At 35.5% G+C, this 16,783-nt stretch overlaps 2 protein-coding genes across 4 annotated transcripts in view; one reads left to right on the top strand and one right to left on the bottom strand.

Annotated features, from left to right (window-relative positions):
* Positions 1 to 627: 627 nt before the first annotated feature.
* On the bottom strand, positions 628 to 13,588 carry LOC128885888 (probable serine/threonine-protein kinase kinX). Of its 2 annotated transcripts, XM_054140217.1 has the most exons (9): positions 13,441 to 13,588; positions 8,805 to 8,940; positions 8,552 to 8,726; positions 8,151 to 8,440; positions 7,620 to 7,800; positions 5,787 to 6,770; positions 4,760 to 4,963; positions 4,565 to 4,682; positions 628 to 2,979 (listed from the first exon to the last, which is right to left on the bottom strand). In XM_054140217.1, exons 1-9 carry the CDS (start codon positions 13,445 to 13,447, stop codon positions 1,433 to 1,435), a joined length of 3,642 nt encoding a protein of 1,213 aa, XP_053996192.1. In that variant the 5' UTR covers positions 13,448 to 13,588; the 3' UTR covers positions 628 to 1,432. The 2 variants fall into 2 exon arrangements, with proteins under 2 accessions (XP_053996192.1, XP_053996191.1); XM_054140216.1 differs by lacking the exon at positions 5,787 to 6,770.
* Positions 13,589 to 14,255: 667 nt separating this feature from the next.
* LOC128885887 (guanine nucleotide exchange factor DBS-like) overlaps positions 14,256 to 16,783 on the top strand; it is a 14,861-nt gene continuing 12,333 nt past the window's right edge. The window contains exon 1 of one of the 2 annotated variants that reach the window (XM_054140212.1): positions 14,256 to 14,695. In XM_054140212.1, coding sequence (XP_053996187.1) covers positions 14,524 to 14,695 — 172 coding nt within the window. In that variant the 5' untranslated portion in view covers positions 14,256 to 14,523. Of the gene's footprint in view, positions 14,696 to 14,743; positions 15,998 to 16,783 lie in introns of those variants that run through there. The other variant, XM_054140215.1, reaches the window with a different exon arrangement.

The raw sequence follows: 16,783 nt of genomic DNA, 5'->3' as shown, positions 1-16,783 counted from the left end.
GCTAAGGAAAAAGTTCTTTCAAATTACCTCCCGAATCACCCCCTTCAATGTGTTACAACATTTTTGCCTATCTAATTCTAACTGCTACCATCCCAGAAAATATCGCGAAGGATTAGAAATACATAAAAACCCGAACAACATGAATAGAGATAGAGGATACCAAATAAACCAAGAATGGCATACAATCCTCCCGGTTTTTTCCAATTTTTTAACTTTTATCTACTACTGAATATTTATTTCAAAGGGAGAATACGTGATTCCGATTAACGTACACGCTGTCGTAGATGTGTGGGTAAGTATGGGGATAGAAATATAGACGGCGCCACGGGATTGCGGACCGAATCTGGCATCTCTGAATAAAGCTCGAATTACCGGGAAAAGTGACCTCGGGGTAACTGAGGGTAACCTTCGACCATCTTTCTTTGATTATACTGCCATCTGCTTTAAAAGCGGTCGTATTTAAAATACATCTTTAACAATTACAATTCACGTAGAATAAAATACAAATTTAACAATTAGAAAAATATTAAAGAAACGATTAATGTTTAAATATGTTCCATTTATTTGCAATGTTTTGAATAAATACAGTGGAGAATAGGATAGTTCAAATGATATAGTATAAGTAGATATAAGTATAAATAAATTTTATTGTTGAATTATTCAAACTTTCTCTTTTTACAAATTGGAAAAGATTAGTTTCGAATGGATAATAAATAAAATAATATACGTTTCGATCTTAGCGAGTGTATTCGAGTAAATTTAACAGTCCTGGGCGTTTCTTAATCAAGAAACTGATCGCCTAACTGATCGGTAGTATAACTGCATACTGTATATATGTATAAATATATAAAGATACAAATTCATACATATAAAATTCATAATCTTTACGAAAAATTAATTTAAAAAACATGATTTTTGTACGAAATTTGTTTAGGAATATTTTTACGAATTTAAGATGATCAATCACAGTTATTCGCGTATATGTTTTTAAATAAACTGAAGCTAACAAATTATTGAAAAATTAGTCGAGACACGTATTAAAATAACATATTGATACAATAGTAATTACAGAGCATTATATACCTAACTGGTATTAGTTTTACTCCAAAGATATATGTAAATAGGTAAGTAGAGATAAAATATAAAAGCTTTACTTAGTATTGACACTTAATTAAAAAGGGCACATAGTAAAATATGTATAAATTATGAAGCAAAACATAGCATTGGAATATAATGCGATTTAATAAATTCCAAAGCATTCAAACATCAAAACTATGGGTGATACGATTTGAGGCATATTAAAAATATAAAAAAATTAGGAGAGACTAGCACGCATCACCTTTTATTATTTCATTATTTTTATGGCTTCTAATTTTGAAACCTTTTCTTAGAGTATTTTGATCATTATTGTCAGTTCCTGTTATGGTAATTACTATTCTACATCGGACTTTTTAACGACTGGTTTTGTAGCTGTAGCTTTTGTTTTTCTCTTAGGTGGAACTGGAGTATCAGAAGTACTAGATGACGGAGTTTCGGAAACAGTTGTATCGGTCTCAGCAGTTTGCGAAGATTTTGTACCTTTTTTTACAAGTTTTACAGTCTTTTTTTGTTTACTAACAGAACTACATTCTTCTGCTCCATCATCGGGTGCTTCTTCCGGCTTCGATTTCGGCTTTTTTGCCACTTTTTTCACTACCTTCTTTACAACTTTCTTTCCGGCACTATCACCTTCAGTTGTGTCTACAGGATCTGCTTCTGATGTTGATTTCTCTAATGACTTCTTCGCGGTTTTCTTTGTTACTTTCTCTTGACTTTTTAATTCCTGCGAAGTTTCCAAAACACTTTTAGAAGGTACACTCAATTCTTTTGCTCTTGTAGGCCTAAGTGGACTTTCTCTTAGCGGTGATGCCTTAGCTACCTCGCATTTTGCGGAAGATTTAGGTGATTCGGTTACTTCTTTCGCGCAACTTTCAGTTTCTTCAGTCTGTTGTATCCGTTCTGGTGTTTCTTTTGTGGAGCTTTTAGTTTCTTGAATCTGTAATATTGGTTTGGTTACTTGTGAATTTTTATCTGCTGTGCTCTCTGTCATACTTGAAGATAATGCAGATGTTTCTGCAAGCTGAGGTTGTTCTATCGGAGATAACATTTGCGAAGTTTCGGTATCGACACTCTTTTCGATAGTATCAAATTTTAATTTTTCCTTATTCTGTGTAGAATCACTTGCAGATGCTGAACCATTTACTTGTACTTTATTTTCTACGCTTGTTTCAAAGCAGGGCATATTAGATTCGTGGACGGGAGTTATCGTAGAGGAAAGAACTTCTTCGGTCACCGTTTGAGAATCTAGCATAGATTCTTTAGGTTCCATTTGAAGAACAGATTCTGCAACTTGTATTGGTACAGGACTGACTGTAAGAACTTCAGAAGCAGTTGACAATTCATTTGCATGTTTTTCATGCGGAATATCTGGTTGTTCTATTTGTCGTGCATCTACATCAATTTTAAGATTTGTTACATTCGTTACGTTACTTGCAAGTTCTTCTGTTGGAGTAGGTAAGCTGACATTATCTTTCGTAGATGATAATTCAACTTTTGGTTCTCCAATTGAACAAGACTGAACCAAGTCACATGGTACTCCAGGTATACTTATTTCTTGTGGGGCTCCTCTTAGCAATAAACTTCTACAAAATTCCTCTGTAACATTTTCAGCGGATATTTGCGTTGCAGATTGTGTAGTAGAAGGGTTTATAATCGTATCATAGGATTCACTTTCCGATCTTGTCGAAGATTTTTCCGAAATATCTTTTATTGTTTCTTCCGATATTTTCTTTTCTTTTTCATTTTTTTGATCGTAAGATGATATTGTATCGATAACTTGTTCACATTTCTCGGATAATTTAGACACTATATTATCATTGTTTGTTATAGGAACATTTTTAACTAGAGTTTGTTCTTCGGTATGACTGGTCGTTGCTTGAGCTAAATAAGAAAAAATAATTACATTTTATGTATATACATATAACAATTTATAGAAATACAAATTGAGACGTTCCTTGCTATACAATTTCAATCTCTACATTTGAATAGTTTCCAACCAAACTTTATTTTAACACGCGAAATTAATTACCATTAGGTTTTATGGCAGGGAACGTGTAAATATTTATATATAATTATGTATGGATTATATATTAAAATTAAGTAAAAATTAAAAAATAAACATATAGTATAAATATAAATGATACTTTATATTGTTTTCTTAATATTATTTTCTACTACATACACATAATTGAAGAAATTTTCTACTTCTAATGCAAAGAATACTGTGATTTAAATTATTACTGAAAAAGTGCTCTTGTTAATTTGAAGCAGATGAAACGTAAACTTAGAGTATTTTTAGCACAATGTGTAAGCATTAGAAATGTGTTATAAAAATGATATGAACAAACATGTCATGCATGATGATTACAAACATATTCATTTTTTTGTAGCATAGTTATTATACCAAGCACACAACACATGGAGTACTTTTGTCTTGAAATAAACGTAAGCAAGTTACAGTTAGTAATAATTGACAAATTATTTAAAGAGACCTTATAATTTCATAGATTATTTTAGAAAATTTGCAAAGATTAAATGAAACAATTGCAAAATAAAATTAAAATTTGATTGGTTACAGAATTAACGTTTTTGTAATATTTAAGTTTGAAATAAATTAAATAATAATCAAACATTTAAAAATGTTCTACAGCGAATGAAAATGGAGTTGTATAATATATTATTATATTTTGGTCCTGATGCTATGAAGTTCAACAAATACTATTTATTGGTTACGTTTAACAAACTTTTTTAAGTTATTTAAAAATATGATAGAAATCGCAGTTGCGATGATGTGAGTTCTCAAAATATTTACCCCATTAAAGCAAAACGACAATACAAGACGTAGCAATGCTATGGCGCCAGGATCTGTTAGTTGCTGTCCTCCGTTCCTGTTTCAAACACTTAAACTTCATAAACTGTATAAAAAAGATATATTTTCACTTTTTTAAATTATATAAAAATTGTTCAGTATGTACTAAATACTGTTTGCCTTCGTTTTAAATTGAATTTCGATAATACAACTTTGATCACGGAATATCACTTCGAATACCACATGCTGTATTAAAAAAAAAGGGGGGGGGGGGAAATAAAATCGCAAAGCGCGTTCAAGAAAACAGTTAATGGCTTTGCACTGTGAGCACTTTAATTTCCAATTCCTTAGATTTTCATCGCTGCTCAAAATTTTCATTCAACGGAACTTATACTTTGTCTTCTTGCTTTGATATGCAGTTTTAATTGCCGCATATATATATATATTTCGAAAAAAAAGTGTAGAAAATAATTATGTATGATTTGAGATGAAAAAGTGTTCCGAGCCAAAAATAAAATGAATTTTATCTTTTTTATTTTCTGCTCAGAAATCATTTACTTCCCAGATATACGATATTTTATAAAATAGTTTGTATAGTCACGAAATGTTTACGACACGTAATTTTAGGCAAGTGCGATACATAAGAATAACACATACCTGTTCCTTTGTCCACCTCGTCTGTAGATTCAGCAGGTTCAGTGGGACCAACGGATTCGGTAGGGTCAACGGAATCAACAGTCTTATCGATTGTAGTTTCCGTAGGTTTTTCCGTTTCCTGAAAATTAAATTATTATTGTGTTTGTGTATACATTCTACTTCTATGAATTTATCGCGGGCTAATAAGTTAATTACCTTGGGGGGAGACGGTAATCGAGGTGGTGCAAGAGAGAGCGTTTGGCAGATTTTCTTCCAGATATTGTCAAAACTGTCAACGCCCATATAATCAATTTGTCCCTGCTCCCAACTTTGCTTTCGCATATGCTCTTCTAATGCGATTTGTGCAGCGCTTCTGGGTTCGCCCAATGTTATTTGAGCCAAGGCACCAGCAAGACCAGCCTAAAAAATCGAAGAGAAACACTTTCCTTTTCAATTTATTTCTAACATTATAAATCCAAGAGTTAGAAAAATGAGATGAAAATTCAGTGATTATTTCGAGGAATTTTTATAATAAATTATCTTACGTGATTGTTATAATGTACATACAAATGCATATACCACAAACATAGAAAAGTGATGTACATAAATCTAGCACAAATTAGTAAAATAGTAGTAGTAATAATAGTGATAATAACGACAACAATAACAACAACAATAACACTAATAATTCGTGTTAAAAATTTTAATAAACTTGCCTTCTACAAGTATTAAAGCAAATAATGTTACTGAGTTTATTGGTACTATAACTATAGGATAATGCTGAGGGAACTAAATAAATATATGTACAATGTAGACAAATTTTGTTAGGATTGTTAGAGACATCTCGTAAAAAAAATTCGTATTAAATAACTGCATTGAAACTGCAAGTAATGTCCCAAAAACTACTGAAAGTACAACCAATATGTTTAATATGTACTTTATATAAGTATTTACGTAATTAAATGTAACTTAACCCCTTGACCTACGCGTTATTTCCCGATTGCTCGGGCCATAGTATACAAGAAGGTAGCAAGTCCAAACCAAGTACCACGAGTCAGACTCGTGCTTATTGTTTAAGGTCCAAATTCCTTACCACGAGTCTCACTCGTAGTAGTAGGCCAAAGGGTTAACAAATATGAATAGACTATATAATATCTACTATAGAAGATAACAAGAGGAATATATAAAGTAATTGTTTTAACTTTAATGCAATCTAAAGAAGTATATGGGAACAATTACTTACATTTGAACTGTCTTCCGTTACGTGTAGGTCAGATTGCGTTGCTACATTGTGGATATCTATACAAGGTTCGGAAACAGGATGAGGGCTAGTAGATATCAGTGTGTCAGTTCGTTCGTCTGTAACGTTTATATTTTCATGTTGTTCAGTACTTTGTTTCGTAGAAAAATGATTTTGATGAACTACATTTTCTGTAACTTGTTGGCGATCGATATCGATACTAAGGGACTCTCGTCTTTCACGTTGAAAATCGGTTTGTTCATTGGAATGAAAAGGTTGACCGTTTTGTTGGAAATGTTGAGCTTGATGATGATTTACAATATCATACATTTGATGTTGATGATTAACATGAGGTTCATGGTGTTGATGATGTTTCGTTTCTTCCGGCAATAACTTATTGTTATTATTTGAAGAATGCTGATAAGCATGTGGATAGTCAATATGATGATGTTGTGTTGTTTCTTCTGGAAATGATTTGTGATTGTCATTGGAATGATGTTGATAAGTATGCTGGATATCAGCATGTTGATTATGTTCTGTTTCTTCTGGCAATGACTTGCAATTCTCACTCCAAGAATGCACATAATTTTCTATATTTTGTTGATTGAACTGGTTAGATTGTTCTTGATTTTGATGATGTTGAATATGCGGTGGAAAATAATTATATGCACTATATTGGTGCTCATTATCCTTATTAGGTTTTGGTGGTGTACATGTATCAGTTAACATATTCATGAGTGAAGTGCTGTCAGTTGTGGAGTAATACTGTTCAGTTTCATTATTGTTTTCATTTTTACGAGATCCCAGATCATTTTGTACGTAATAATTTTCCCATGGATCTTTGAATTCTGCGAAGTTTGGTGTTTCTATATAAATGTCACTCTGAGGTTTGTCTTGTATATCTGTGCAAATAGGAGTGTTTGGAATAGAGGTGCGAAAAGGCATAGGAGAAAATTCGTGCCAAATTGGTGCCAATGTGCTGGTGGCCTATGCAAGCATCATGCCAAAACAAAAAAATGCACATTCAGTCGGTTAGTAGAAAACTAATATAACAGTGTCCATTTTTCTTATACCAGAATTGCTACTCGGAAATTGTGAAATATTATTATAGGAAACGCTATTATAAACCAAACGATCGTTTAGAATGGCATTTCATAACTTTAAATATTTGTGCTTTCTTACTTTGGTATATCAGTTACATTTGTGACTTTTTACTATAAAACAAAACGTATAATTCATCTTGCTTAACTCATTTGTTTATATATTTCAATTACAAATATACGCGTTATAAGTACAATCAGATTAAAGAAAAATATGGACACTGATATACAAAAAAAAAAAAGAAAAGAAAAATAATAACAAAAAGATCGAAGAAGTTCAAAATGTACATTGAATGCTATAAAAGAGAGATCACGTCAAAAAATGCCATTCATTATAAATAATCATAATTAATACGTATTTTATATAATAATGTTTTTAAATAAGTGCAATATATACAATCCTAACTACTACGTCAAGCATATTTATATGTAATGAGAATGTTTAAAAAAAAAAAATGTACAATGTGAATGGCACGCTACAAGAGCAGTGAAAGCACACTACCTTACCTTTATTTTTCTAATTATGTTTCAATTAAATAGTTTATTGCTTTGTTTTCTATATCGGATTCAAAACCTTACGCTCTAATCAAATGTACAATAAATAACAAAAAAAAAAAAATGTACGAAGTAATTAAACGAATCATTATATTTACAGTGTTCTTCTTTTCTATTTATAATTAGTTATATACTAAATTCGTTATTATACATTTACATTCAAGCGATTTATTAAACTTACCATAACAGGTGACAAAAGAGGGTGCACCTTATCACAAAATATGTTCCACCATAATTGTAACAGTGGTTGCAAGTGCGCAGATTCCATTGGTGGTTGAACAATACCAGTCAAAGTATCGAAATACTGTAACCATGGTTTCGTAATACCAATGAAATGTATTATTCTAACGTCCTCTCCAAACCTAAGAAATAAGAAGATCTACAATAACTTTATTTTCTGTTTACACAGAAGCTGTAAGTCAGAACTCGTATTATTGGGTCGTTCAGAAAGTTCGTGCCAATTTTTAAGAAACATTCAAAGACACGTTTGAATTTCGATGTATATTTATTGAACGATATATGTACCATTTTGTTCCACAATTTTTCTACCTTTTAAGGGATATCCACATGTTATTAGTTTTCAACGATTATGATATATTCAGACCTGTACCTCCTACTAAAAATCGGCATGGACATTCCAGACAACCCAATACAAATGTATGTAAATGTATATCATTCTAAAATACGAGAAGAAAAAATGAAATGTTCTTACTGTTTGAAGGCAGGAAGGTAGGAATATGCAGCCGTAGAGCACATATTATAGATAAACGGTAAATGTTTAGAAATATCTTTTCGGGCCCAATCGCTAAAGTACATATTTAGTAAACCTTGATCGCCGCCGTCGAACGAGCCTTTAGCAGCAGCAAATGCAGTGATAGAAGCAAAAGTTTGTTGAGATGGTGTGTATACAAATACACCAGAATTGAAGCAATCAGGCCAGCCGACGTCAGGTGCAGCGGACAGTTCTTCTCTTTCGAATAATTCATCGCAATTTCTGATAACCTAATATGTATGCGTTAATAACAAAACATACGAAATGTATCCAATTTAACAAGGAAGTCGAAGTTTCGAATAGAATAGAATATCATGCTGAAAATCGGTTTAGAAGCTTACAAGTGTATCTGCGTCAAGAAAAACACATTTGTCATATTGAGTCAGTCTCCAACAATGCAATTTAGTAAACGTAACACCCAATTCTGGTCTAGATAAAAGTGCCAAATTAGCTTCGTCTTTTGAATCAAGTACGTTTACTTCCATTACTGTAGAAAAGGCTGCTGCCAATTTTTCCCTAAATGGTTGAAAGGGTAATTTCAATTATCCATCCGAGTACTCTAAAATAAACACCTTATATGGTATACCATCATACCTCATTGTTTCTGTTACGCCAGGTGTAACCAGAACAGCCAATTCATGTTTGGTACCTACTCGACGCAGAGAATGTGCCAAAACTAAAGCGCCCAAGGAGTAGGCGTCATTGGTAGCTAGTGTAACCCAGGCGTATCCTTTAATTTAAATAATAATAATATATGAGGATTACCTTTACACCACGAAATGCTTTTATATACCGTTTTATTAAAAGAAAGAAAAACGTAATAGCTTTGTTATTGTTAGGGTTAAAAAGGAAACAGAAGAACGAATATTTTTACTTGATAACATTCATAATATTGTTATGCGTATAAGTTGATAAGCCGTGTCTCGCGAATAAAATTAACATGCAGACGTTGGAACATTGATTCCTGTATTTTCATTGATATTAAATCATTAACACTATACTTTGCCACCTTATCTCTTTACTGATTACGTAAAACTGGAGACAACTCTAACGATTATCTAATAATAGAAACAATAACAATCCGACTAACCGAGACACTGGATGCTTGATTTTTAAACAAATATTACTCGCAACGAAATTTCTGTAAGTGCGCATTTAATCGGAATAGAAGCTGGATTAAAGCCGGCGAATCGAAATGCGTTGTTTTTACAAGCGAAGAAATTCAATGCGTCTTATTTATAACGCTTTCTATTTCTAATTCGCGAATGTCATCGTGGCAGCTTGCTCGCCAACCGAGGCCACCAGATCGCAAGAAATTTGGCTCTAGTCTTCCTGGATAAAACGTTATTTTTAGTTATTATCTGAGCGTGTCACGTTCTACCCGCCAGATAGGATATAATCAAAGATTGGCAAAAAGAAAACGTCCAAGCAACAAAATAAAATGATATACTATGCTTCTGTACGATAATTAATTATTAACTTCTCGAACGGTCACTGGATCGAGTTCTGTTCGTAACGCAACTTCCAAGTACTTTTAACTTTTCAATTTTCGATCTATTCAAATGTTCGACTCTCGTGACCTAGGTAACTATTACGAATAGTACAGATAACCAATGCACTGGGAGGCAACGCGTAATCGAAGATACGGACGGTATAAGATGGCCTAGATGGTTTAGTTACATTAATATTAAAAGGATTAGTGGATCCTTCTGGTCTGAAGTATTATTAGATCGTCACACCCTTCTTCGCAGGTAAGGCCCGGAAGTGATGCACAACGTATCGTCTTGAGTTTAATAATATTTAATCGTTCGGAATGTTTATCGTTGAAAGTCGAAACAGAAAGCAAAACAAGGTAAGAGTTAGCTTAGATTTTTGTTTAGTTACTGCGCAACAGACGTTATACGAAATGCCATGTAATTAGATTACATATGTAACAATTCCACAGTTATTATCCCATGTAACCTCAAGCCTTGAAAATGTACCGTTCATGTCTCTGAAATGGTTGCGTTGTACGTATCGACATTGAATGAGATATTAGGTTTCCCGCGTTAGGTACATACATTTCACGAGGTTGATCGTTGTAATGATAGAAATGGTATTTCAATTTTTCAGAGGTACAAGATCTCTCGCCCTTTCACGAAGAACCTCTGTTCCGCTATCAACAAACGAGTTTATCAATATGTTCGACGAAATTTTGTATTTCCGGTACGAATTCAAAGAGTGATTAATTTGGCACGTCGTGTCTTAGATGTTCTGGATTCCGAGTTTGCGTCAATATCAGGCGAGAAAATAGGTAAAACTATCCCCGTTTATAATTTCCGTCCATTTGTCAGAGAGTAAAAATAGTATTTCAAGTACGACCATCTCAAGATTGCTCCAACTTCATTTCATAAGGCATCAATTAGTGCTTCTTGGGTGTACATAGTGAAATTTGAAACGAGTAACCTATACGTATGTAGTTAGCATCGATTTACATAAATTTCTCATAGGTTCGTCGGCAATCGTCCGTATCGATCTTCTGAAGTACATACTCAGTTATCATTATAACGAAGACACATCACAGAACTATGCGAAACAATTGCGTTATCTCTAGAGTACTTGAACGGTGTACAACATTCTTATCAAATGATTATACCGAGGAGTTTGAGAAGTTTTTTTAGAGAGGACGGTCGTGTCAAAGCCGGTGATAAAATTAAATGCAATGAATGCAAAGGAACACCGGTGACTCACGGATGTAGAACGAAGAGAGAGGAGAACTCTAAAAGAGAATAGATGCGAGAGGATAGCTCGGATTTCTGCTATCGGTGTTCGCAGAAACAAAACTCGTTGAGTCATGTCAGATCTTGACAAATTATTATTGACTATTTGGAAATGAAAGCAGAGCCGAGGTTTCGTCTTATTCTTCTTCTTCTTCTTCTTGGCTTGAAACAACGCGTCGCGGGGATTGCATCGATACGCAACGTTTATTTCAAAAATGTTACAAGGGTACAATTTTCCGGCCAGAAAACTTTCCCTCGCGAGAATTTTGATTTTTGGCAAAAGAATCGCGTCGCTGCCGCGCAGTCGCGCCCGGTATTTTCGCGATGTGCTAAACAAAACAAAACAAACAATAAAACATTTACGTTGGCTATGAGAAACGCCGGTGCTCAGCTTCTCGTATATTGTAACACGCAGACGAAACCCGAGAGGCAGAGTGCCGGGTCGTCGTTGTGCCACACAGGTTTATATTTATACATGCCGACCAGCTTATAATAGCAACCGAGCCTCGCGTTTGTACAAAATGCATTCATACACTCTTGCCTTAGGTCAAGCACTTGTCGCCTAAGTCTAGCCACATTTCCTTATACGATCCGGTACACACACATCGTCTGAGAATCGACACTTTCTCCCTGTAGTAGCGACGTGAAATAACCATTGTTGTTACTCTTGCAGCTTGTAGTTTGAAAACAGAATTCCTTACTATAATCACGCTTTCTATCAAATCTTTCGATCTTTTCTACGCACGTTATTGTTTTTTTTTTTTTTTTTGTGCGTTTAAAATAGTACATCGAACACAATTTTATTGTTGAGAATTATTGACAAATGCGACCCCTCCCATTGTAAGAATAAGGACCGATTCACCGAAGAGTGTGCTACGATTACGCGTTTTACGCCTATTCCAGCGTGCTGCATGTTAAGCTTACAACAAGAATAAAAAGACCAGCTGGATTCCCGCGATCAATTAGGAATCGGACACAACCATCTTAGTCTAGACCGAACATAGCAAACTAGAATTCTCGAACCCAACCCAGACGAAGGTCAAGACTAAACTTATATAAAAATAGTTGTCAGCTAGTCCGAGTCAATCGAGGTACATTGAACTGAACAATACAAACTTCCGTTCACTGTGACATTAAGCTCCGCTCCCAACGACACGTTTTTTTATTTGTGGAGCGCTGGTCTGTAAATGAACGATCTATCATCTCGTTACTATCGCCTCCTTCGCGTCAAACGATTAAAGGACGAGAATAAGTATCATTACTCCATCAATGATTGAATATATTTTTAAACAGAAATTCCCACGGATTTATCGCGTCCGTTGCATCATCGTTACGCACCGATCGATAAATATAATGTAATATTCTTGAAGTTAAGTAATTTCCGATTACAGAAACCATTAATTATGTAATACCGTTTGAGAGCGATTACGCAAAATCTGGAGATAAATATTTACAATGGAATAAAGGTAGTTAAACGTTTGTTCTCTTTTTTACAATTTTAATTCTTTTATTGGTCCGCGTCTGTTTCGAACGCAGGAGACAGCGTATGCATGCAGGTATGTTTTGACGAACAATTTTACCACACGTGCAAAATAAATATAGAGATGGTAGGAGTTTGGCAAAGAGCCGCAATTTCTCCCCCAGACGGCTAAGAATAAACGGTAGGAATACTGCCGACAGTTATCTTATACAGAAGGAATCTCGCGTCTAGTAAAAAAGAGAAATGCGAAATATCTTCTTACACTTATGCTAATTCTTCATGTACCTGGTTAATCAAATTCTTGACTCAAACAGAAAATACAAGTGGAATTAGTATTCGTTACCATATCGGCGTACCATGTTAGAACTTTAAATATGGCTGCTCAGTTACGTTCACGTTCAAAAAAGAGAAAACAGATGAAAGTCGTTTCAAAGATTTTAATTATATTTTTTTACTGTGAAACATAATTAAATGTAGTGGCGCGTTTATAGCGCCGTTATATTAAACTGGCGCCAAATCATCGGGAAAAAAAAAACAAAACGGATCGCGCATGCGTTCTAAAGAAACGGCACAAAATTGAGCGCGAATCTGACTGATTTTAGCAAAATAGAATAAACAAGATACACAGTTTCAAAAGAAAGAAAGAAAACGGAAAGAGTACCAATAAAATAGCTTTTTCGTAGATGAAAATATGTTACAGAGACACGATAGAGTAAAAACCGAAGCGTTTTCACGTATCTAGAGACACGGTAGCGTCTCGACGACAAGTACATGAAAAATTATAAGCCACATGGATATAACGTGACGCTACCGCGTACGAAGAGGTTACTTGTCGTTGTCCATAAGAGATATAAACCGTATGAAGGTCATTGGGTCAAGACCGGTTACCGGCGACGTTATCACACCCCAAATGAGCTCTCAATGAACGTAACCTACAAGCTGAAACGCGTTAAGCAGGAAAAATCGTGTTACACACGATTCATGTACTCACCACCCATGGTTGCAAAGAAACTCGGTGTTTCTTTCTTGACGGACTGACTCTACAATACACTCAACACTTGCCAATGCCCGCACAACTGACAAAAACTCATACGTACTTCATCAGCGCTACAACACGAATGACGATTCGAGGCTCTCCTTCCATGTCGCGATGCTATCCCCACCTTCGATTCCATATGTACCAACTGTTCTGTCTTACCGACTGGAGGTCCTGCAGGCACTACCACAGAAAAGAAACACAATAGATTTCGCACAATGGAATTCTTCTAATCAAACAAAAATTTATGTATTATTTTGAATGTAATTGACAAATTAACGATACCATTCTCTCGGTATAACTAAATTCCTGGATAATCAGTATATTCGATACAGTATTAGAAACAAATACAGGCACGTCCTACGTTTCGTAAACGCAACGCTACAAATTGGGTTAAATAAAATACGTTACATAAAAAACGATACAGACGACCACTTACCAATGCGAACTTGGCGTTATAATGAACAAACAGTGACGTACAGTGCCTTCATCGTCCCTGAGACATAACAGAGTTTTGGACTTCATCTAAAGGAAAAAATAACTACATGCTATTCCATGTTTTGGTCTGCGATTTTGATCGAATGACAGCGCAAAATTTTTCCATCATTGATTTTGGAGACATCTTTGATCCTCTTTAAACTGATTCGCTTTCTTGCGACATAATACGCCACTGCGACAGGCGCAGATAATAGCAGATGAATAATCCATGCGCACGAATTTTACAACCGTTCGCGACACCTGCCGCGAAAACACTGCGGTAAGCAATGCGTCGTTTCAGTTCCGGGCGTTCCTCGACGACAAACAAACATGCATCGTGTAGCAGAAGAAGGTACGACAGCGGTCGAAATTACAGCGATACGTTCGCTCGCGCGCTATAACTCTTGCGATTTTGGGGTAGCACGTTCAACGCCATAAAATGTAGCCAGTCCTTTGGCCAAAGTTAGTGCAGCAACGGCCGGAAAAATTTGTACCTATGAGATCAGCTCTCGACCCCATCTCCAGCACGTTGACGTTCACCGAGGAGTGGCGCGCAAAAAGATGGCCAGCTCGCCGACCAGCATCGAAAATCAAATAGACAGTTTTCTGGAACAGTTCAAACGAAGTGCCTCCCGTGCAATGGAAGAATCTCATAGGTCTAGCTACAATGCTTGCAGCAGTAGTATCAGTCACAGCCGAAGTGGAAATCTGGATCTTGAAATCTTGGAGGCTGGTGAGTTTCCGCTGTAACTTTGTTACTGTGCATTGTTCCATCGCATTTGAATTTTGGCCGCCTTCTACTGTTCCCGTTGTCCTCCCTTTTACCGTGTCAAAATTCAACTGTTTTTTCCTATCGCTGTCGATTGATTTTTCGGGCGTTTCTTGCACATTTCCATGTACTCGTTTTCTAACAATTTAGTGGGCCAACTACATGTCTATCAAGCTTTTCACGTATTCTTTCTATGGATATCCTTGATACGTCAACAAAGTTCGTGCAATGATATAGGTTAGAATATTTTAAAATTCATATCGTTTTAAATGTATCACATTATTACATTTTCAAATATCGATAACACACATGCCACGTTTATCATAATTGCATGCCAATATCTTGACACTGACTTATTGTATTTGAACAGCAAACATTTTCCTGTGTGTTAATTTTTTTTTCAATCTATGTTAAAACTTGTATTGCTATAAAATGAACGCAAAAGACATTTACATTATCTATTTTACATCGACGAATTTAATGAATGAATTTTTACAAAACGATAAGAATATTTTTGAGAATTAGGAGCGCTTTCGTGTGACCGTTGAAATAATCGTCGAGTAAAATTAAATCTGCTTCGATTTAGTTCTGCAATTTGACAGTGACATGCTTCATGTCACGTGCAGCTACCCCTCTTTAGAAATAGTCTCTCGCGATTGGTTGTTTCGCCTTGTCTTTACCTCCACTGCGAAGCGGCATTATGGCGTGTCGTATCTCGGTTAGGTTACGCTAGAGGTCGTCGGCCGACATCGTAGCCGCTCATGTCGAGGAGTCGTACCACTGCAGGGATGCAAGATGCATTTAGTAACCTCGTGAAAGAAATACCGACTCGATGTCTCGTCGTTGACCACTTTTCCACGGATCGCGTGACCAACGCGCAAATTATAATCTGATTCCTGACTCACGGGTTTTTTTTTCCATTGTTGCGCGAGTGATAAGCGACGCACGGTTCCGTCGAAACATCGGAGTGTACAAGGATTGATCGGAAATACCGGCTACGATGTTCGGACGAGAAACGAGCACCGGCATCGCTACAGATTCCATTCGATCGACGTACGCGACAAATTAACTCGTCTGGCCGTGTTAATACTGGAATAGTTTTGGAAAAGCCGAATTGCTACAACGCCAACCTTATTGATAATACCACGTGACGTTTGTAAACCGCATAGAATTGACTCGAGACAAAGAACGATATGATTCTTCGACGCAAGTCCGTGCACAGCTGTAATTGTCCCTGTCATCAGCACTGCTCCACGAAATGTGCAGGTTTGAGTTACACGCGTTTTTTCTAATAATATTTCAATTCATTTCTGGCGAAAATCGACGTTACACAGCGCTGTAATTAAAAACGAACGATGCAAGCGAACGTTGCAGTTCCCCTTTCCTACCTTCGCTGTGACTATAAACAGATTATTGATCTACGAAAGTATCTTATTTGTTTATATGCTGGTTGTTGTATACGTGTTACAAATAACCGATACCATGATTAATTTATGAACTCTATACAGATATGTCTATTAAATTCAATTATTCTAAATTTTCGTCAAGATCGTGTATACATGGATAACATATGAGTATATGTATATCGATTTTTAATTCCCGTTTTATATCAGTCATCCATTATCTATTAATCGATAATTCAACATACCTAAATGGGTATTAATCAGTTGACAAAGTGCATTACTTAAATATTTAACTACGTGTTTATTTATGCCGTAACATTTCTGCTGTATCTCTGTATTGCTCAATGTCGTCAACGTAGTATGCAAAAATATGCAATCTATATTTGATAATACCGCTTAAGATTTATTATGACCAAGTTGCACGGTGATGTACATATTATCTTTCTACGTACAGGGTGTTCCTTAATCGCGTGACTGAACTTTGACAGTATACAGGGTGTCCCAAATATGTTGTAACACATTGAAAGAGGTGGTTCGGGGGGTGATTTGAAACAACTTTTTCCTTAGCGAAAATGTTGTCCGAGGTTTCGTTGAGGAGATATTAACGGAAAACACTGACCAATCAGAGCGCGAGGATGCCGATGGAGCG

This window comes from Hylaeus anthracinus, unplaced genomic scaffold (assembly GCF_026225885.1).
Source record: "Hylaeus anthracinus isolate JK02 unplaced genomic scaffold, UHH_iyHylAnth1.0_haploid 11982, whole genome shotgun sequence".
Lineage (NCBI taxonomy): Eukaryota > Metazoa > Arthropoda > Insecta > Hymenoptera > Colletidae > Hylaeus > Hylaeus anthracinus.
The sequence above is the reverse complement of the archived record's forward strand: the minus strand, read 5'-3'. Positions and strand labels throughout refer to the sequence as shown.